The sequence below is a fragment of the Buceros rhinoceros genome, unplaced genomic scaffold (genome assembly GCF_000710305.1).
Source record: "Buceros rhinoceros silvestris isolate BGI_N320 unplaced genomic scaffold, ASM71030v1 scaffold43981, whole genome shotgun sequence".
NCBI lineage: Eukaryota > Metazoa > Chordata > Aves > Bucerotiformes > Bucerotidae > Buceros > Buceros rhinoceros.
In genome coordinates this window covers 17,393-40,604 of record NW_010395704.1, presented here as the reverse complement: position 1 = coordinate 40,604, position 23,212 = coordinate 17,393, and the positions used below count along the sequence as shown (strand labels likewise).

At 34.9% G+C, this 23,212-nt stretch overlaps 1 protein-coding gene across 1 annotated transcript in view; it reads right to left on the bottom strand.

Moving 5' to 3' along the window:
- Nucleotides 1-23,212, bottom strand: part of PPP1R12A (protein phosphatase 1, regulatory subunit 12A) — a gene marked incomplete at its 5' end in the record, with an annotated part of 47,199 nt that overhangs the window by 7,811 nt on the left and 16,176 nt on the right. The window contains 11 exons of the mRNA XM_010145618.1: nt 740-790; nt 5,315-5,362; nt 6,224-6,328; nt 7,018-7,159; nt 8,133-8,149; nt 13,530-13,595; nt 14,292-14,410; nt 16,439-16,607; nt 16,786-16,983; nt 18,849-18,939; nt 22,628-22,804. Of these exons, the coding sequence (XP_010143920.1) occupies nt 740-790; nt 5,315-5,362; nt 6,224-6,328; nt 7,018-7,159; nt 8,133-8,149; nt 13,530-13,595; nt 14,292-14,410; nt 16,439-16,607; nt 16,786-16,983; nt 18,849-18,939; nt 22,628-22,804 (1,183 nt within the window). The remainder of the gene's footprint in view (nt 1-739; nt 791-5,314; nt 5,363-6,223; nt 6,329-7,017; nt 7,160-8,132; nt 8,150-13,529; nt 13,596-14,291; nt 14,411-16,438; nt 16,608-16,785; nt 16,984-18,848; nt 18,940-22,627; nt 22,805-23,212) is intronic.

Below are 23,212 nucleotides of genomic sequence, written 5' to 3'. Positions count from 1 at the left end.
GCCAAATTTCTCACCCTTCTTAACCATATCAGAAACTTAACAGTGACAAACGACGAAATAAGAAAACGATGAAACAACAAAATGACTGGTAAAAAAAAAAAAAAAGCCAGAAGTATATTTTAAAAACTATTTTCCTTCTGGGATTCAGTTTATACAGAACTGAAAAAAGGGAAATCAGCATGTGGGAAATGTTTCTTATTTGTCAACACCTGAAATCTATCTACTGCTTTTTATTAACTAAAAACTGATTATTATTCACTCTACACAAATGAAAGTTTTTCTTTTGATATTGGTAACGTGCTGTCTACCGTATAATTTAAAGAGCGTAAGACAAAGGTTCCACAAATATTTAATGCTTAAATACCTATGAAATTATATCCTACCATTAAGTTAATAAAATATAGGGTATCACATCAACATCATAGATTGTAATTCCATCTTGATTAGATCATGAGAAGTTTCACTGCAACCATCTCTGAATGCTTCTTGTTAGCCAGTATGTTACAGAAGCATAAGTATCAGTAGTACCTTCTTAGAAGTCCTACGTGTATGACTGCTTATGCTGGTGTAACAGCTCTGCTACAAGCTATATGGCATGAGTGATTTTGAAATGCAGCTATAACCTAGTTATCCTCTAATGAAATTATAGAAAAGGCCAGTAATACCGCCAGACTACACATTGCACTAACACAGTCATACACTTTGTTACTAACAGTTTAATGTGTAATAGTTTACTTACTTTCAGTTCCTCTTCCATTTCAGATATCCTTCTTTCTAGAGCTCTTCTTTCCTAAATCAAAAGATGTGTGTTAACACTGAACAATACCATTTTTTAAAAACTACTGCTTGTAAATACTGTGGTAACAGTGAAATACTTCGTTTCAAAGATCACACAACCAAAAGCACAGTGTGGACAGGAAACTTGTGATGGCAGTGATACAGAAATTTTGTCAACGTGGAATTTTAATATCTGAGGAGGAAGAGAGAGAGATTTACATCAAGTCCTATAAAATATACTCCTTCCTTTACACAAATTCAGACTGGTTGTAAGTACCATTTGCTTAATATACAAGAAATGCAGAAAATTATCAGAAACAAACAAGAATATTAAGAGAAACAAGCACAAAAGCATAAGCTTTCATAGACAAGCAAACGTAGCTAAAACATCTGTCTCAGCTCAGCGGGATCTGTCCACACTATAAACTGCAACGTAGTGTAGATACACCTAAGTTTACACTAAAGGAGTTCAGCTGAGTACTAGCTACGTAAGACCACCTGCTTCTTGCGTAAATAAATGCTTCCTGAATATTTTCTGCATTTCTAGCATAGCTTTATCTTCCTCTTTTTTTTTCCTTTTTACCTGAGAAGCACCAGAAATTATCCTTTGTAGAGAACTTCAGGCTGTTTTGATTACACAGATTACAGTACCCAAGCTAGCTTACTGAAAGTTAGTGTAGGGTTTTCTGTACTATGCTGCAGTCTGCACTGCAGACACACTACTACTAAAATGACATTATTTCATGTAAACCCAATTTTCAACACATCTGACAGATGAAGAGCTTGATTGCTTGCTTTCCTGTGTCAGACAATGCAGTGTGTCTCATTTAAAAGCAGCTGCGCTTATCAGTACTTTACATTCAGATTTTTCCAAAGTGTGAAAGGCAAAAGCAACAGATTATTGCGAAGTGGACATATGCATCTGCATACAATGGTGTTATGCAAACAGCAAGCAGCATTGACTGAAGTGTGTAAAACTTTGGTTAGATCATACCGCCCAGTAGATACTGACTCTTGCCGGTCACCTTTCAGATATAAATCATTTGAATTTAGTTTAATCACAGTGCAGTTATACCCCAACATTTCCCCATTTTTGCACACAGCTGTAAAGGTCTATCAAAGTAACAGATTACTGCAGTTGTTAGTACTTTATGTAATTAATTCCTCTGAGTTAAGACTGTTCCCATAATGATACTTACTGATAGTAATTGGGCACAGAAAGTACCAGCAAGTTAACTGCAGTAAACAAGTGACTAACAAAACCCCCACATCTTACAGTACTTAGAAGTGTACCAGCTACCTACTAGCTTTGTAGAATAACATTATGCCAGTGTTCTTATATTAAGCAACATTTAACAATTCCTGTGATTACCAAGAGGTGAATGATCAACTGAGTCTCTAAATTTCACATGGTCAGAAAATCTTAGTCCTTCTGATGCATTTGCTTAACTGGTATATTGAGCTTGTCTAAGAACAACACTTAGCAATAAAAGCCAATCATATAAAACAAAAGCCGTATTTCATTAATTTTGTACACTTCACATTATATAAAAGAAACATTTAAATGGACTGGCCTAGACGTAAGGTGGTTTTTTGGTAAAAACATTGTTCTGATTAAATGAAGCTATGCTTCTCTTTCTCCTGAACTGCTTACTCTTTCAGGAACTGGCTTGAGGAATGCCAACAAAATAAATCACTGCAGTTTCACTGGGAAGATTTGCCAGTGTTATTTGATTAGTCCCTGGACTCAAAGAAAGTGTTTGAAATTTATGCAGTCTAAAATTTTATGATCTACTTCCAACAACTCCATAAGGTACTCCAAAGAACATTTGTAAATCTCAAAATAAAAAACAATACATGCCAGTATCTCAGCGTATGAAATACAATAGCTCATTTGTATTTATCAAAGCAACTAGGAACCACAGGCGTGGTGCACTGAGATTGAGGTATACGGATATACGCAGGTGAAAAACTGAGTCTAGAGTTTTAAATTACTAAAAAGTAAAACTCAGATGAATATACCTACATATATTTGTATACTCAGTAATACCAAAACCCACATGTCTCCACAAAGAATATTTCCGGCTGAAGAATTCTAAATTTGACAGAAACTGGTTAAAAGTACCTACAGTTCTGAACTCTAAACCCGACTGAAAGCTGGCAGTTTGAATTTTATTATCACGTCATATGAAATTCTGCAAAGGACTTTTAGTGTAATATTCAGAGTGTCAGATCATTAATGAAACCCTTATTTTTGCCTATGTATTGCTAGGACCCTGCATGTGTGATCCGCTCTGTACCCCCATCCCCATGCAATCAGCCTCTTTCTGGTAAACAGTTCTCAAATTAATGACATTGACAATGTATCACCAAATCACATCATGGAAAACCACTTCTGAAGGCTAAGTTCAAATAAAAGTCAAAGCTAGTATTTTCTAAATTTTATTACTGTGCAGTTCTAGGTTTAATAACTGTTCCTATCTTCTTTACTGTAAAGGTATGTTTCGGCTTGGATATTTCATAGTTAAAAGATGCCTTCAGGTTGTTCTCTGCAGCATTTTATTTCTTGCAATTTATTCTTTCCATGTTACTTTTCCCGTCCACTTTTCTCTATGTAATTTATATAAACACTGTCAGTTTTATATTTTATTTTAGTGTAGTCATATATTGGAAAAGTATACTTAGAAAAGCTCTACAATTTGTTTTTACTGTTTACATTTATATTGATATATTACACATTAAAAATGTGTCTTTAAAATTATTTTTAAATTCTGGATTTGGTAAGGTTATTTCTAGAGATCAGCTATTGATGACAAGCAGCTGGGAATCCTGCTTCAGTCACTTTCAAAGTAAAAGTAACTGTAGACCTAAACAACAAAGGAAATATAATCACATATAAATACTTCTTTTAAAACATTTTCTGGAGAGAAGTTTAAAATTATAAAATACAAGGAACATCTCCTAAATCTTGTGTAAATAATGTTTCAGCCATACAGCATTATCACAAACTTAATTTTTTTACCTGCTAGCTATTATACTAACAGCTATTATACTAATATATTTAGGAAAAGTAACATTTCTTAAAGACATTTTCCTGTTGGACTAAATGTCTTTACCAAAAAAAGGTGCAAGAATTTCTAATATAGCCAATTGTTTTAATGCAATGGCCTATTTCAGGAAAAAGCAAAGTATTAATTTAAAACTGAAATAATATCTAGCTATGCAGTACTGAGCACTCTGTAGTATGGATGCTATATTTTAATGGATGCAGTCAAACCTATGAAATAATTAACTGTCCACTTCTGTGGCCATGCTAGCATACAAAAAAACAATGGAAAATGCTGATAAACTCTTCTAGTGATGAAATTGCTGTCTACAGCAAGATGCCAAAAAATCAAGAAGAAATAGGTGCTTAAAAGCTGCTGCAGTTATCTGGAGAGATTATTAAGATAATGGAACTTTGAAAGTGCTTGAGAATATTTCTACATCTCCATGTGCTCCTATAAAATCTACGAAGTGTTTGTTTATACACCAGACAGGTTTGTGGAACTAAAAATTGTTTTCTAAACCTCAAATAATGGGAAGTAAACATAAAAGGCCAGTGAATGTGAAGTTTACGAGGGATAAATAAATGTATACCGTATCGCTTATTACTGTCAAAGTCCATTTAGTTTTCCTCCTGTTTTAAGTGTCTAATGTGTCACTCCAGGATCAGGGAAGGAGAAAGAAACATGTGGCCAGGCTCATAAAGGAAGCCAGGACCAGAACAAAACCAATGTAGTTTGTTTTACATTGCTGTGGAACTAAACTTTTATAGGGATGGATTTAAAACTAGCATGAAACTACAGCCTCAAATTATGTGTCCACCTTCTGAAATAACTCCTCTAGTCCATCTCATACGGATTCATTACCCGAGTCCTTTCCCAATTTAAGATTGCCTCTGACCCTGATGCCCGTCTTCCCATACTGCTTACTCATTCTTCCCCCCTGCCCCAGTATCATATTTCCTCTGGAAAAAGTTACAGTACAAGGAAAGAGACAGATTATGATTAATTTTATATCATAAGCAGGTTCAAGGTCTCATGTCTGTGAGGTAGAAATAGCTACTTCATTACCAACAAGAACTGGTAAAACAACACACATGCTTCTGGAAAGCTCTGAGGAAATTAAAGTCTCTGAATCTTGGAAAAGCAATAGAAGATAAGATGCTCTGAATTTGCTTAACCCTCTGCAGTGCCAACATTGTTTTGGATGAGATGGAACAAGCGACAGATGCCTGGAGGGCAGTGGGGTTTAGAACCTGGTTATCATGAGCAAACGGGCAACCCGAAGGCAATTACTCTTAAGAGGAATTCCATCTGACAGTATCTCACATTCATTGCCACTTAGAAACCTAAAATTCCTAAATCTTCTAAAAAATGCAAGTTATAAGAAAGGCTTCTGTTTCCACTAAAATATATCCAAGCCAGGGTTTGCAAAACAAACTAAACCAAAGCCTGAACTGGAGAACTCCAGGAGTTCTTTGGCAGAAACTCACCCTTTTCTCCATTTCCAAGAGTGATCTGTCAGCAAATCTTTCTTGTCTCTGAAACGCAAAAGTAATGAAGATATTGGTACTTGTTCTTAAAGGACATAAAACTGAGGAAAAACGATTCAACTGGACATTCCGTCCGAAGTATGTCTTCAAAAGCATTTTAAAGTGTGTTCAGGAAAGTAACACTGAAATAAAGAACAAAGCAGATTCATCACGCGCTTCCTCTGTGACCATCCCTAAGTAATTTAATGACTACATAGCCTTTGGCAAATAGGAGTAATCTGGTATTTCTATCTAAAAGCAATACAAAACAAACATATTTTTCACTGTACTTACGGGGTACACTTAAGTACAGGTAAATTCTGACAGATGATGTGATCTGAGAATAGGAAACACCCTTTCCACAGCTATTTCAGACAAATTGTAAATTCTGTGTACGTACTTAGTATTACTGTTCGCAGCACTGTTATCTGGCAGCAGTTATCTTTAACTGGCGTGCACTATTTGCTCTTCAGTTCCAAGATAAAGCTATCTGACCAGCTAGGAAGAAATGGCAGGTTATGCCAATTTGCAGTAGGTTTATGAATTAATCAATCAATCCTGACTGACAGTTTGAACATGGGCTTAACAGTGTAGAAAGCATTCATAGCTACCCTGCAAAGAAGTTCCAGACACATGCTGACAAGAACTGCTACTACTTATATAGGCAGGAGGCAGTCTCACACATTTTGTTCACAGCTGAAGAACAGAATCCTGCGCTCTTTTCTCTTTAGAAACAGAGAGGTACTCTTCTTCACTCCCATCTTTGGATAAGAAACAAAGCTGATGCCTAGTAAAGAGCAGTCCATAGCCTGGGGTGCTTCTAATTTGCTATCTACTTTGTCAGACATGCTGCTTTTGTTTCATACAAACCTGAGTGGTCTTCTCCAACTGTAGCTTAAGATCTGTAAGTTCCATGTTGGTATCATGTAACTGTGCTTTCAGTTTTTCATTTTCAGCTAGAATCTGTTCATAAAGCTAAGAGAAAATATTAATTTAAAAAAACACCAAACAATAATTCAGGAGATTAGCCGAAAAATTTAAAAACCATGATTGAGCTGCAGGTAAAATGAGCAAAGACAAGAAGTAAAAACCAGTTACAGATTTTAAAGGTGTTTAGAATTAGCAAGCACTTTAAAGAACTGTCACCAAATATTTCTACAAACAAGCAACTTTACATAGGGAGCACATAACTTACCTGACACACATTAAAAAAAAACATACTTGCCACTTTTTTATGTCAGACTTCACAGATTAGACACCACAGTAAACTTTTTGACAAAATCCTACTCTATTTTAAATCAAGATCTAAACGAATTTTTACATTCTATGTACGTAAGCTAAAGAACATGTAAAATAAAAGCCTTCACATATGTATAAAGCAGTTTTAATGATACAATGAACTAAAAAATAATATGATAGTATTTGTCATAAAATAATGGATCTCAGCTCCTCTGGATTTTTCCCTTGCCTTGAAGAGAAAAGTGCAAAAGCCACAAGCTGTTTTGTAACATGCATTTTCCCCCATTGTAGTGGCTGCTCTACTTCTCCATTCAGCTGAGTTGCTTTAAGTAGCATCAGTGACACAATGTGAGATTACCTCCAGACAATTTATGAAAAACAGTAATAAAGTTCTATTTTTGCACCAAAATTGCTGGATCAGATACCTTCTTAAAATCAGTGCTATCTTCTTTTTCCAGTCTACTGCAGTATGGTTTTCGATCTTCGAGGTAACTCTGTGACCCCGACCGCCCCTGCGCTGAATCGTAACGATCACCTGAAGACATGCTGAGGGATCCTGTATCATACCTGTAGAAGAAAAGTTCCTATTTTTCTTTGCCTTTGCATTCAGAGACCACTCACTGTAACAAACATTGTAAGTTTGCTGTTTGCTCTTAACCAGCTGAAAACAACCAAATGCAATTATGTATTTTAGTTAAGCCACTGCCTTCTAATTTGATGCAAATTTAATTTTAACATTCCCTCAGTACTTGAAGATTCTTTAGAAAATGTTTTCAAATTGCTCAGCCAAGTAAGCGTCTGCCTTGTATGCAGAGAAATCTTTTAAATTAAACTATTTAATTCAAGCAAATATTTACATGTCTTAAAGGACTTCATATTAGCTTAGATACTTTAATTCTTCTTTATTTATAAAGAAGACCTATTTTTAGAAAATTTATTACTTTAATTGAAGGGTTTTAAAAAAGTAATCTCTATCATATCGACCTAGATGAATTAACCAAGCTTTATTAGCAAAACCAAGGTGATCTGAATTCTAGCATTAATAAAGTTTAGAAGAATTTCACACTGTTCACTCTTCACTGGTCATGTGCCGTAGTAGTTCTGTGTAACAGATATTCAGCACAGAGGGAACAGAATAAATTCCAGTAGTTGATTACAAAGGTCTGAAAGAGAGGCAATCAGGACTTCTTGCCTTCCTTGCAAAAGCTGACTTCATACTGAAAAGTTTCTAGGGCATGGTACTGTATCCACCGTGTTCTACAAAATGCCCAGCCTGCCTTCAGCACACTACAAATATGAGTACGAGATGTTCCACAGAATGAAGTAATCCACCTACTCGTGGAAAAAAATATTCAGCGTGGTAGCTTCACAGTTGTAGTTCATACAAATGTCAAATATCATTAACACCTTTTAAAGCTCAACCCAGCTGACCACTGGGGTTAAGCTGAATTTGTACATAAAGAACTTACTAAAGAACAAATGAGAATATGTGAACGAAAAGTGTAACATACTTAAATTAATTTGTTTAAATTGCACATACCTTGAAAGACTGTCACTCTGAGGTGGGGAGGGGTAAAAAGAGAGAGAAAGAATAGATCAAGTCAATGACTTAATGAAATAAAATATATAACAACCTGTGAACAAGCACAGCTAAACAGTTATGTGAAACACTCACACTACCCAACAGTTTGTATTATCTGAACATTGTCAAGCTTCAATTTTGTTATGTCTGGGATAGAAAAGAAATACGTGCTAGAATATGCTTGCCAAAATATGATTTACAAGGATGTTAACATTACACTCAAAGTCTGGACTGCAGTTGTTTCAGCAGTCCGTGCATTCTGCGATGTGCCTGTCTGTTTTCAAAGGCATCAGGACTATTTCTTCTTCCTTTTCTCTAACATAAGCAAAAATGTTTTGAAAGGTCAAAATAATAATGACTTCAGCTCAAAATAATAATATAAAATAAGCTACATTATAATTATTTCAACATAGCTCGATGGGAAACAAGCTACTATACCAACAACATAAGGAAGTATTTATTAACTTAAATGACATAATTTCATTTTTAATATTGCTTTCATTCATTCCAGGTGAATCCACAGGCAAAAAGTTAACTCACTTTACTCCACAAGAGAAATTTAATTAGAAGTGATGACCTAACAGTGAGGGAGTGTCCTCTAAGCATTACATCAGTCACAAACCCTTTTCGCCTCTGGGTGGTCAATACAGATTCGTAATTCATTCCAATTAAAACAACAATCTTGAGTGAAGACATTTTAGACAAGAAACTCTACTGATGTATCATCTCCTGGACATCCTCCAGTGTTATTCACCTAGCAGCGGCTGAAGCCTTCCCCACAGATTTTGTTTCGGGGAGAGCAGCATGGTTGGTTGGTTTCCTTTTTTTAGTAGAGGAGTGTATTTTTCCAATGTACACAGAGGAAATCACCAACATTCTCCACAATACACCTGAATTTTTCCTTTGATACCTTGAAGTGCATTTAAAACATATAGGATATCAGAAGTACGTGCTATAGCCTAACCTCTCCTAATGAAACGTTATTTTCTGTCAAGAGCACGAATAACACTAAGAACTTAAAGAGATGATGTCGCAGTTAGGTGACACACACCTATCCATGGATAGTTTTCATGCTACTGGTGCAAAATTAACTTCCACCTGTCTGTTTCAGTAAGATCAGTGTGGGATTACAGAATTCCACCACCTAATCAACGGCTTACAAAAATCCTTTTTCCACTGCTTCCTTCTCACCTCAACAGAACAGAGGAATTTTTGTCTTTTAAGACTTTAGGTTTTCTTTTTTTCCTCGAAGGAATGTTGTATACAGAAAAATGCTAAACTGGTCCTTTAAATCTTTAACTACAATCTAACATAGCCACCACAAGGAAGTAAACCATTCCTACATTATTTCTTAACAAACGTGCTTTCTAAAGGCTGTTTTTCTTTGCTTCTAGTTGACTCCCCGTGGTGCCATGGGAATATGAAAACCTCCCAGATCTCCATTCCACTGCTGCACTCTAGCTTCCCGAATGGAAAGGTAAGTTATTAAGTCACACACAGCCTTTATCAGAAACAAAAATTTCCAGCTACACAGGGGTACAACAAATGAACTGGCAGTAATTACTAGAGGTGAGGAAACACAGACGCAGCCCATTCCCATTCTCCTGGCTGATGCCGGGAAGCTAAGAAGCCAGGCAAGAACTCCATAATCTTCAGAAAACTGTGCATCTGTGGTTTCTGTTCCCTGAAAGCCGTGAAGCCCGGCTCCTGCTGCTCAAGCAACTATCCAGCCTCCACATCTCACTGAAAGAGCAGCACATTTCTCAAGAACGTGCCTGTTCTCATTCCCCTCACTCTTCACAAAACACGTGCGGTTTGGGTATTTATTGAGCACATTCTTAGTGGTTTTCTTTATTTATCTTCCCTTTTAATTTCTATCAGTTCAGCTCAGTCAAAATTTTTTACATTAGACCAAAAACATTGTGAAAAGGTATAAATCTACAAACTTTGCATAAAGCTTGAGAAGAAATGATGCCACCACAGATATTCTCATGCACCCAAATCACACAAAGTGATTGTTCTTCATACAGCCACAGAACCGAGCAGACAGAACAGCCACTTACATTGGCAACACACATTAAATTAAAACATACGTATCCTTACCTACACAACCTGAAATAACATTTACTTCTTACCCTACGCCGTAAGGGTGCCCAAGAAGAAACTGTGTATTTGAAAATGTACACTAAACTTCTAGATAGGCACATTACATTTTAGTGAGGTTAGGATAATTACTGGTAATGAAAATAAAATACCAAAGTCAAATGGAATTTTCTGTTCTGAGTGTTTCTGTAAAACTGCCACAGCAGTGAACCTGAGAAACAACATTTGAGTACAGCATTTAATCAACACTATTACTATCAGTTTCTCAGGTTTATTCCCACAGAATAAAAAAACCTAATGACATTTAACAGCCTAATATGGCTAGCTTTCACCTTTCACAAGTTACATACTGGATCTCTGGCTAACATAAGATTTCAGTCCATTTAATTATAACCTAATCACTATTCAAATTAATTTTTTTCAATACATCATACTAAAAAACAGGCTTCACAAAAATACTTTTTTACTTAGAATCCTTCAGTTGCCAAAGTAATATTCCGACTTTCTTATTTTTAAATGGCTATCCTACAACTTAGTTCTGAGACTACCCTTCTAGCAGGAACACTACTGTCCCTTGAGTAACGTGATTTTTTTTTTTGTGCAAATAGAAGAAATTCTCAGCTCTTAACATTAAAAAGCCTTAACCAAAATTTCATTAGAACAACTTCCAACTGTGAAAGTGTTTAGCAAAGTCTGACTTCTCTTTAATAGCTTTTCTTTATGAACAAATGATCAGCTAGAGACATTTCTGAAGAACAAGGAAGCATATCTTTCAAAGACCTCTAAGCAAGGTAATAATTCTTCTGGTTCCTTAAATATTTCAGGCTAGAAATTATTTTGTCTAAGGTCCTTTAATATTCTTTGTTGCATGCACCCATAAGCAAGGCTTCTTCTTCACCTCCTCTCTTTAGTTTAAATTCCTGAGCCACAGCCTTTGGAAGTTTATTGCTACCGTCTTCTACCTCTGGCTTGTAGCTTCACCAAGCGAAAAAAACAACAGCAGCACAACAAAAGGGAGTAACAGAGAATTTCAGTAATTCCAAAATTTCTGTCTTCTGAACAGCAATTCATCAAATTCTCTCCTTTTTGTAAAATTTTTGTTACAGATTCCTTAAATACTTAGTTAAGAGATTCATTCCAATCTATTTTGGGTTTCTGTATTTTTTATTTCCATGTCACATTAACATAAATGCATAGTCCTGTTCCCTTTCCTACCTCTAGTACATATTGTTATCCTTAGTTATCAGCAGAAATGAACAAGCTAACTATTTTCTGTTTTCTGAACGACTGTCATTATAATTCTAGTTTATGCATATCTCTTCTCTTCCTAGAGCAGAAAAGGATTTAAGCAAATATTGATGCAAGATTTGTGTCAAAGTAAAAGTAGATTTAGCAACTGCAACAAGGAAAGTGCAATTTATTCAGGTTTTTAAAAAATAAATTAAAAATGCCCTTTTTTCCATGGATTTGGGAACAAATTAGCTATTAGAATGTTCAAGATCTATTCCATTGTTACTTATCTAAAGTGGCAAAGCTCTGCATTGTCAAAATTAATATATTTAGTTCTCAGTTCATCATTGATAACTGCTAAATAGTTGTTTATCAAAGAGAGAAAGTTACTTGAAATCTACACAATTTTTAAAATCTCTGATAGGCCATTTGTATGCAAGAGAAAAAAAAACACCGTAACATGAAAACAATTAAATTATTATTTACAAATTTTTAGCTATCTCAAAGTTAGCAGAATTGTAATAATTACAAGGCTAGGACATCATCTGCAGTTTAGATACTATACTGGAAATTCTGTACTAGGTTTGACAAAATTTGAAAAGTAAACTTAAAAACACATGAAATACTTATTTTGCTATTCTGCACACTTCCATTCTGTTTTCATATTTTCTGCAGCTGATGTGACAAGAGCTAATACCAACACAGCAAAAACAATTTATGTAGCTAGGTGAGAGTGAACTTGGTTCACACATCCAATTTATTTCAGAGCTCTCCATTAACTTCAATCTGATACTATATTGATTTACAATAAAGCCAAACTGCCAAAGTCTTTTGTATAAATAGGCTAGGAGGAATGTTTTTGACTCATACGACAAGCCATGATTAGGCAGCCCTTTCTACTCTTCACCACCACCCACCCCAACACATCCACTCTTTTAATCATAGATAATTTTCGTAATTTTAAGCCTGATTTACCACTATTTCACTGTAGTGTTATATGATCTAATTCCATTAGAAACACCACATGCACATTCTACTAAAATGAATTTCTACGTAACATAATGTGGAGTAGTTACAGAACTAAGGATAACAATATGTACTAGAGGGAGGAAAGGGAACAGGACTATGCATTTATGTTAATGTGACATGGAAATAAAAAATACAGAAACCCAAAATAGATTGGAATGAATCTCTTAACTAAGTATTTAAGGAATCTGTAACAAAAATTTTACAAAAAGGAGAGAAACTCATTTGAGTTTTATTTCTCAGTAAAGAATCTGATTCTGTAGTGTGTTACTCCAGTGTTTAGGTCAAAAGAAGTACATTCTGATATACAATTTTATAGCACAGCTTCAGACATACTTCCCTTGTAATCCCTCTTCATCCGACTGTCACATACCATTCTTCCATTAAATCAAGCCTAATACAGTGTTTTCCTCTGACTTTTTAACAAGACTAGTGTAATACTGAACAGGCACATTCAGAAATCTGTTTTCTTTAATGGAGAAATCAGCTACATTGTGCTCTTCAACTTTCAATGCTTCGTTACATTAACATCTCATATTATTTGTTAATTGCATTATTGACAGCCCTCGGTTTAATTTTAAAAGGTTTTAATTAGTTTGCATAAGTCACTGGACATCATTTCTCCGAAAATAACAGAGCAGATGGAACAAAGATTTGTTCAAGGTAGAAACTGAAAGCTCCCTCCAGTAACTTGCTGCAACATGTCCCTGACCTATGTGTTTGTTCTTTCACCTGCATTTTCTGGGTGCTAATTCTACATAATCAGAATGGAAACGAAAAAACACCAGGTTTAGCTAGTTAATATATTAAATACACTAAAATTTAATACATTAAAAATTGTTATTAAAGCCTGCAAATGAAATGGCACTGAACAATAGCCACAAACTATGATCTCTACCACATGTGCTCTTTTAATTGAATCCAATGCAACAGAAATTTTATGATCAAAATATATTTGTTATAAAGTTAATAAACTAATTATCTTTTTAAAATTACCTGAGTTTCTTTCTTATTTGTTCCTTCTTCTGAATCAGACTGGTGTTCCTGTTCATTTTCATCACTCTGGTGAAAGAGGCAGGAGAAGAAAAATAATTAACCTCTTGAAAGCTTACTAGGATTTTTAGGCATTCTAGACTTGTAATATGAAAATCTAAGAGCAGTAGAACTCTATTTAACTGAATTGTATAGACAATATATGAGATATATGCTGAAAATTCTCAAAGAGGTATATTTTTTCAGGAGAAGAACTTTGCATTTGGCACATGAAAATCTCGCTTTTACAAAACTACATACTGATCCCGTAACAAAAAAAAAGGGAAAGGGAATCAGCTGAGACATCAACTATAGCCCTTCTAATCTGGCAGCAGCTCTTTCAGTTGTAAGTACGTGGCTACTTGTAATGTGCCAGATAATGAGTCTCATTCTTACAGCTTTGGTATGCAAGCAACAGAAAAGAATTGTTGAGTGATTACTTTTCCTTAGATTACAATTAATGCCTATTAAGTGATGGTTATTACAGTATTCTAGAATTCTTTGTAGCCTAATGAACGTAACTTAGATTTAATTTTGATTTTGCTCCTGAAAGCTTCGAGGCAGAGGAACAAAGAATACATAACTGGAACAAGCACCAGATTTTCCAGAACAATTAGTTATACACTCTATTACTTCCAACTATTCTCTATTTTAAGAATACACTATATACTTTCCATAGTGCTACGAACTAAGGCTATAAATCAGCAGTAGCAGTCATTTACTTACATCTTGAGTCCAATAGGAAACTCCTGTTGATCGTCGTTTTTCTCTTGGTCGCCGCCTTTCCCTTATAGACTTAGGCTGTGACTTATCTTCTTCCTTTTCTTCCTCTTTCTTGCTCCCTTCTGTTAATAACAACTGTCTAATTAATTTGTGACACAATCTAATTTTCTGACATGATTCTCAGCTTTTAAAATGCTTACTTTTTTTTTCTTTAACCTGAAATAAATTTGCTAAAGAGCTTCTTATCATATACAGGGTTTGCTGTAATACACATTCCTCACAAAATAGCTCTTTAATACTGTAAATATTGTTCCAATTCTTGAACAGTAATTACAAACTACTAACTCCATCTCAGCCACCTAAATAAAACATTTCAATGTAACAGTAAAACACTATGAATTTGACTTATAATTGTCAAAACTGTCACATAATTCAAATAACTGTGTCAGTAGATGTATAAAAAGTACGAAGAGAAGGTAATTCTTCACCTCTTCATCAAACAAGTTTTTTTTGCTTACATGAAAAATTTGTTATTAAAAAGAATCCCCTTGTAAAATTCTGTTAAGTGCCCCTTTTCATCACAACCTTCTCCATTTTTGCTCTAAGGAAGAATAAAAAGGGATCTCCTAGATTAGATTAATACTGTGTTACAGATTTCCTTTTTCTTTAAAAAAAAAAAAAAAAGCAGTTGCAATTCAAAACTGACATACCATCTCAGGATTGTGTTTCTTCCCCTATACGTTTACACGTGATTGGTAGAAAAAAATCAAACAATCCTGCCCAAACTGAAGTTATTTACGTATTATCATTCAGTCTATTCAGTCTGCTGTTCTTTTAATAAAGAAACCACAGATCTGAGCTCAGATGGAAGCATCACTAATAACTTTACCATCACTAGTCTTCAGAGGTAAATAAATATTTTAGTGTGAAGCAAGAATTAAAAACAAAAGAAGGAAATACAAATATTCATGGCTAGAATATGCCTTTCCTAATTAAATAAATCATGATTTTACCTCTAGGCTTTCAGACGGTATGCATTTCTTCTCCTAAAGTCATAATTTGAAAAAAAAAAAATACTGCTGTATCTAATATTTACCCATGAAAATATTTTCCATAGAACAGTCTAGAGTTTCCTAGACTAAGCATACATTACTAAAGAATCCTAATCCAAATTTCAGTCATGTTAGAACAAAGAGAAAAAAAAGCCTGTCCTCGAAGCTTAGCCCAAATAACTCCCCCAGAAAATACCAGCCTAGGGAACATAGCAGTACTGCTACACAGTTCATGGAGACTTGATCAACAGATCATTTAATCTTATCCTCTGTATAACAAAATTATGAATTCCAATCAGCAATCCTATTCAAGTTACTGATCAATAACTTGAATTTAAGTATTTCTCCCAGGTCAATTGTGGCATGCCTCCAAGAGAGAACTGGAGATCACACTGTACATCCATATCCTCCTCCTTTGACAGGCAACTAATCAGGCACAACATCTCTGGGAATTATTAGCCAGTGATTCACATTTGAAATGAGGGCAAAAACTCTGTGACATCAGAGAAAAACTTTTTTCTGACCTCTGAATCACACATCTAATCCTCAGTTTAAGACTTCACAGAAGTATATAGAAGTGTGTTTCCATTAAATATCCTGAACTACCAGTGGAAATATCCCCTTCCCTCTGTTTTCAGCTTCTCACGAAATTCTTGAGAGGTCCTTAATGGATCATTCCAATCCTTCAATGTGGAAGGACTGAAAGAAAATCCCAGTTATTCAGTAATTATTTAATCAAGTAAAATTCCTCTTCAATACCTGCAAGTATTTAAACTCTGAAATGTGATATTTTATTACAGCTGCTGGGTTAAAGCAGAAATGAAAGCATTATGTGGATACTGATGACAGTATATTTGATGTTTCTATGACTCATCAATGGAAAACACACATTCACATACTAAAGAGCTGCAAAACATGAAAACCTTTTTTCCTCTCTACACAAAAGCTTTGGAATTTCTTACAGAAGATGGGAGTATGGTACATCCATAGTGGTGTTACATATCGTAGCCCATTTTGAACTACTTTTAGAAATATAAGCTGTCCTTTGTCAACTAAAACAACAACAAAAAAACCCCTCTTCACAAACAGTACTCCTACCTCGCTCGCTTTCCTTTGTTCCGCTCCGTGAATAGGCAGAAGTTATACCTATAAGGCTGTTTGGTCTGTTTAGTTGACCTGAAGTTGAAAGAGAGCTAGTGGAGGTGGACAGCGAAGAGGTGGTTGATGAAGATGCTGAAGTTGAAGTTGGTCTATAGCGATGATATGGCTGTTTGCCAGAAAAACATCAAAATTAGTTTACCAAGATTAAACAAATATAAACCACAAGATACTAAAACATGTACATATACACATAATTCTTATAGTAGTACCAAAAGTAAAGTTTTATAGCTGGAGTTAAGATTCATGTAATTTTTTCTACCTGAAGAGATCTAGCATGAAAATACCTCTTCAACAGTTCTGGAATATCTTTGTCTATAATCATCCTCTTTAGTTTCAGATTCTTTCTTTTCTTCTTGTTTCTCTTTGTCTTGTTTTTCTTTCTCTTCCTTTTCTTTTTCTTCATTTTCCTGTTCTCTGGTTCGCGTGGGACGACTTCTTCCTATAGTTTTTTCAGCTTCTTGAAGATCTGTCAGTGTTACACCCTGTGAAAACAGCAGTCAGCAAACAACGTAGCGATTATCACTCATCGTAATGTAGATGACCACATTATATGAATACATATTTGAAAGACAAAACTCAGCATAAGAAAAATTCTATCTATTTAGAAACAAATTTTACCTATATATTCTACCTATAAGCCTTTCTCTCAAATCTTGGAACCAAACATCCCTCTTTGATTAGTGGCAAGTGCCTGCTGTAGTATGATCTACCACAGATTCTCCATCAACACAATTTTAAGTTGAACTAGTACATACACGTCATGTAGAAAATCATATAGAAATCATTTGAGAACTCACTAGATTCTTCCAATATCATAAGCATACTAAATATTTTTTGAAGCACCCTAAAGAAACAATACTTATGAAATTCTCAGAAGTTTTCATACAAATTCCCTGACTGCAGCTGGATTTTCAGTTCAACACAAAAAACTGCACTGACAGCATCAGAGAAAGTTGTAACTAATTCCTTATTTTCTTGTTATTCTGAGGCTAGAAAAAGTTTTGAAACAATCTCAGAAAGCAAATAAATTTCTGAAGACAGCTTTTCTCTACTGCACTTTTCAGCTGATGTATCTTACTGAGGCACTGTTCAAAACACTTTCTAAGCTATTCTTCAAATCCAACTTTGCAGCTTATGAATTATTTAATTGCTTTTTGGTTGATAATGTTGTAATGTAGTAATTCCTGGTAGTTTCTTCACTGTAAAGATTCAGCAGTAGTTGGCCTGTGGTTTGACCACCTTGCAGGTAGAATTAGTAACAAGAGGCAAAAAAGAACTCCAGTAAGATTCAAGTTGCATCAAGGAGTGTGGATCTCTCAACAGGAAAGGTAACCAGAAATATCTGAGGGGTCTAAAGCAGCAAAGATTTGAAAGTAACCCTGGTAGACAACGTACATACAGACCCAATCTTAAAGCAGATAAGGACAACGGCTATAGTATTTCTTTGTGCTGCTTTATCCAGAGACTATTTGCTGATTATTCTCATTTTGTCAGTAGACACAAGAAGAGATGGGTAGACACACTCCAGAGGATAGTGGTTGGTAATTACTCCACTGCCCAAACAGTGTTCAAGCACCATATAGAAATAATCTGTTTTGCTACTGTCATATCCTTCCCTGTTAGGATTGCACTGGCTGCAATTCACTATGAGGTAGTTCTGATAGAAACTGGGAAGAACCACCAAATATATCAGTTTGTAAGGTAAGAGAGAGAAATGCAGAAAGACAAGCAGTTAGATTCCAGATTATTAGCAAGTAATAAAAAATCTCTTCCTTAGTACTCTTCCATGTCCACAGAAACTATGTTGAAGGGTTTTTTTTCTATGCCATGGATCTTAGTAGCAATCCATATGTTGGTCAGTTATTCATATGATCTTCAGTAGTTCATGAACAGAAAAAAGACATAAAAATGGAAATAAATGCAGTACACTATGCCTATTTCTCAAGTATTAAGTCTTTAGCCACTACCATATTGCTGTTAGCTCTTGAAGAACTCAAAGTCTTGGATTTAAACATCGACACAACACAAGGTTACAACTACTGGAATAAGCCATTTTACCATAATGCAATCAAAAACTTCCATTCAGCGGAGGAGTCTGTGCTTTCAAATTTGTATTAAGTCATTCTTCAGTAATTAGAAAAAACAACTTTCAGTACACAGTGAAGCATCCTAAAGCTTTCAGGCAATAAAGGGGGGAAAAAATATTTTATTTCATCTGGTACAAGTTGTTTTATACCAGGAAAACCCATCAGTTCATTTGGAGCTGTACTGAGAAATTGAAACCACTGCACTCACAGAGCTACATGGGTATTTTTCCATAAACGTAGAAGCTTTAATATAACTATACCTGCGTAGATCTTCTAGACTGTCTTGCTTGCCTGGATCTAGCTTTTCTTTGGGATTCTGACTCTTCATCCCGTACTGGAGTGAGGTATGATCTAAAGAGTTAATTACAAACAAGATCGGCAAATGATAGATTTTGCACAAATGTATTAAATGGACAGAGAAAACCCCCCACAATACGGTATGACTGAAAACCAGAGCAGTTAGAGGAAAATCTTTTAACTGTATAAAATGGGTTATATTTTAGACATTTCATCCATATCATAATGATCTGTTCAGCAAGATAGCAGCCTTAGAACTCAATTAAAATACACAGTATATTCCTACTTCAATTTAGATTTCTTTTTGACATTTTCTCTAAATATAACTTCAGCTTTTTTGGTATTTCACTAGTCTACTAACACAGAGGTAGAAGATCTCAAGAGAGTCAGCCAGTAACACATCTATACATAAAATATGCATATTAACTTTTAACGTAACTTCTAGGCTTTTAGAAAAAGCTAAATGTACTGCTAATGCAGAAAACCTAATAATAACATCTACTGCATCTGTAAAATCCTTGAGGAGGCGGTTACCATATTTTCACATGAATCATCCTACTTTCAGTAATCCAACTACCTTTGAAAAAAAAAAAAAGATTAAAAAAAAATTCTCATGAAACCTGCAAAAATCCTGCACAGTAAGCAGGTAAGTGTAATCAAGGCCAAAGACTACTAGAGTAGACATACAAGGTCTGAAATCTTTAATGAAGTTTTTCAATCCAGGAAACTGGGGTAAAAAAAAAAAAAAGGCAAAATGAAAACCATGCGTAAATGTATGTTTCCATGTAGGTAAGATGTGTATGTTTGTATGCATGTAAAATCATTAAAACTTAATAATGCATTTGTTGATTTTGTATTACAGAAAATTCTAGGAATGCTGCTATAATTCACAGATTAGCTAACAATTAGAAAAAATTGAAAAAGCAGAAACAGAAGGTTGCTAAAGGATTGCTTAAAATACAAAACCCCTCTGAGCTTCTTCAGGTTATAAAATTAGCTACTTTAAAAATAGCAGAGTCAGATTCTGTAATATTTTCTGATTGCCTCTTTTTAAAATGTCATTAGTTAAGAATTATTGGCTAATGGTTCAATAATTGTCAAGTGATTATGTTTCAAAAACCATCACCAAGTAACACTGAAATAATTTATCTATGGAAAGAGAAGTTCTTTGGTCATCTAATCACATATTTGTTAGTCTTAGCATATACTAAAAACAGTTCAAAACAAATCTCAGTTTAAAAAATAAAGTTCAATTACACGGAGCTATGGATTACTACTCAAGTTCCATCTCTACTAAACAAATTATCCCCAAAATACAAGAAAATATTTATCATTAGCTGCTACACATACAGCTGTAGAAACATCTCCCGTGTTATCACACATCTTAAGAAAACCCACTATGTTAATTTGATTTCCCTATCCCGATCTCTTGCAAACAGAATTTTTGTTAGATGTTCCATTGTTCTAGAGCCTGAGGCCCTATCTGTATTAGGAAAAGGGGTGCCTGTTAGCTGCTTTAACTAACATGACCTGAAATACAACCTACCTAGGAGGTTTGGACTGTTGAGCAGGTGTGGTCTTCAGGGCTTGAAAATTCCTACAAATTACTCCATACACCTTGTTCTTAAGTAACTGGTGTACATACATCTACTCTCCAATAAATCTGAAATATTTTATATGAATACACTGAACACAATAAATCTGAACACACTGAGGGAAAAAGGAAAACTCAGCTTGCCAGGTGCACGCTACAGCTACTGTCAGAGTAGCCAAGGCCCTCCCCTAGCATCCTCTGTGCATGCCACATGGGTTACCTACGTGGTATTATTCAGGATAAAAAGATTTAAACGTTAAAGTTTGTCATTCTCTTCCCTGTTTCTCTAAACCAATCCTAAAAATTAGATTAAGAATATAGCTTCTTCAGCTAATCCAAAAGGAGGTACGGTTATATGCTTCTTTACTAAAGGTATTTTGTAACATCTTCACTTTTCAAATATTCTTTGAAATACTATTTCAAACATTCTTTCTAAATACACACCTTCAGTCTATAAATATGGATTAACCAACTTCATTTCTTATGAAAACATTTCTTGTAGAATACTTCACGTACAAACAAGTTTTTCATGTGCATATAAACATACATATATATATGTGTGCATGTGTGTGTACGTATGTATCTGTATATATGCAGATACATACACATGCACTGATACCTAGGGTGCTACCTTCTCACGTGCACGTAATAATTACTCCAGTTTTGCTGATTTCTAAGATTTAATGGATATTTTAATATGCCACCAAGAATACATCTGCAACAGTATATTACACAATCGGCCTGGAGACAGGTAAAAGGAAGAAATTTCAGGCCAATTGGAGGTATCTAAAATGTATGTAGTACATGTGCATTAGTATACGCACACTAGCGAGAGCAAACAACACAGCAAAAGCCTTAATTCTACATTTCTTTGCTTTTCTAGCTCATATGAGACTTAAATAGCATTTGCATTTTAAAATACTTTAGGAAGAAAGATGCATTTTGTTGTTGTTTTTTTTCTTTTCGTTTGTAAGGTCCAGTCAAATTTCATGATGGAAAATGCAGGTTCTGACCACTGCTGTTATTGAAACGGATTGAGAGCATGTATGGGCACTTCCTGAATCATGGTGGGGAAGAGAAAAAAAGTAATTCCCATTTCACAGAAGTTATTTCCTCTCAGTTTTGGGTATAAAAGGAAGACTATGGAAAACAGACCATCCTGAACAGGTCTAAAACTATGAGGAATCTTATTTAAAAGTTGTTGCTGCCTTAGGTGAACCAAAAAAATGCAGATTTCCTCTGTAACAACAAACAGGTTCATTACCTCTGTGAACATAGAGGCATATCTGGAACTGATACAGGAGTTTCAATTTCAAAACTATTACAGGAGCAACACAGAAATCTGAACTTGCATTTCAGCAGAAGGGTTAAAGGATAAACATTTATAAATAACCAGAACCACCCAAGGAAAGCTAACAGGAATTAGCAACCTTGTGAAATCTTATTTTTGCTTCCATAAATAGCAGGTAACAACTCTTTATAGAAACATAAATATGCACCAATCTTAACTCATCCTCCATGTAACTGTAACAGAAAAATCACCATATTCTGAAAAAGATTTACATCAGCTTCTTACTCATCCTGCATACTGAGTAGTTCTTTAACCGTTGCATTTACAAGGGTATATGATGTTTTAAGTAGAAGAGACCCTAAATGATGCAATGAAATAAGCAGAATGTGTTGGGTTCAACAGTCTTTTCTCAGTAGTGCCAATCACACAAAATGCTATGTTGTAACTTATTAGCATACTACCAGTGGCACAGCGGCACAGCAGCAATGTACTTGTATTAAGTAATTAATTATTGATTTTCTTATTTTGAATCCAGTGTTCTTACATAACTCCATTACGGGTGTTTTAAAGATAATTCATTTAATCTATTCACAGAAATACAAATATGAAATTACCACATACCAAATGAGAACCCAAGGCAGTCAAAAATATACAATATAAAAATTTAAATTTCATGAATGGTCTCCACCAGTACTAAGCTCTTACATAAACTGAGGTATCTTGCTAGATGTTTTAATACATAAGCAAGCAAACAACATTGCTTTACATACATTCGTGGTAACCAACACATTCCTTTAAATAAGAAAAAAATACAATTTTTGTATAAGAGCAACATTACTCTTAGGACCTTTACACACCTCCGTCTCTCCCTGACCTCTGATGTTGAGGACACAGTGCCAGAAGTAGCTGTAGTCATGGCTGTGGAAGTGGCTGTAGCATTTACAACAGATGGTGCAACAGGAACGGTCACTGCTGTAGAAACACTGTCCTTTTCTTTCTCAGTACTATCCTCAGCCCACAAACGATTTGAGGTACTACAGCATAACAAGCAGCAACACAAAAAAAGAGAAAAGGAAACAGCTAAACAATGAAAGCATTTCGCTAAACAACTAATAACATGTAAATTGAGGGATGGATTTTTTTTTTTTAAAAGTGGAGAAATGTCTCCACTATGAAAACTCAACTTGAGCTATCAAATTGAATACATTAACAATTGAGCAGTTCACAATAATTGAATTTGCATTCTTCGTGCCCTTCTAACATTGGATTTATTCTTTTATACCAGCATGGCCGTCAATTTACAGTAGAAAGCCATTCACAATTTTTGAGCCAAATTGTATAAAATCAAAACAAATTTAACAGGGAAGTGAAAAAATCCAGAGCCCCAGGATCTACTAACAAGAATGCATGCACGTACATAAGCACACAAAAGACCTAACAAA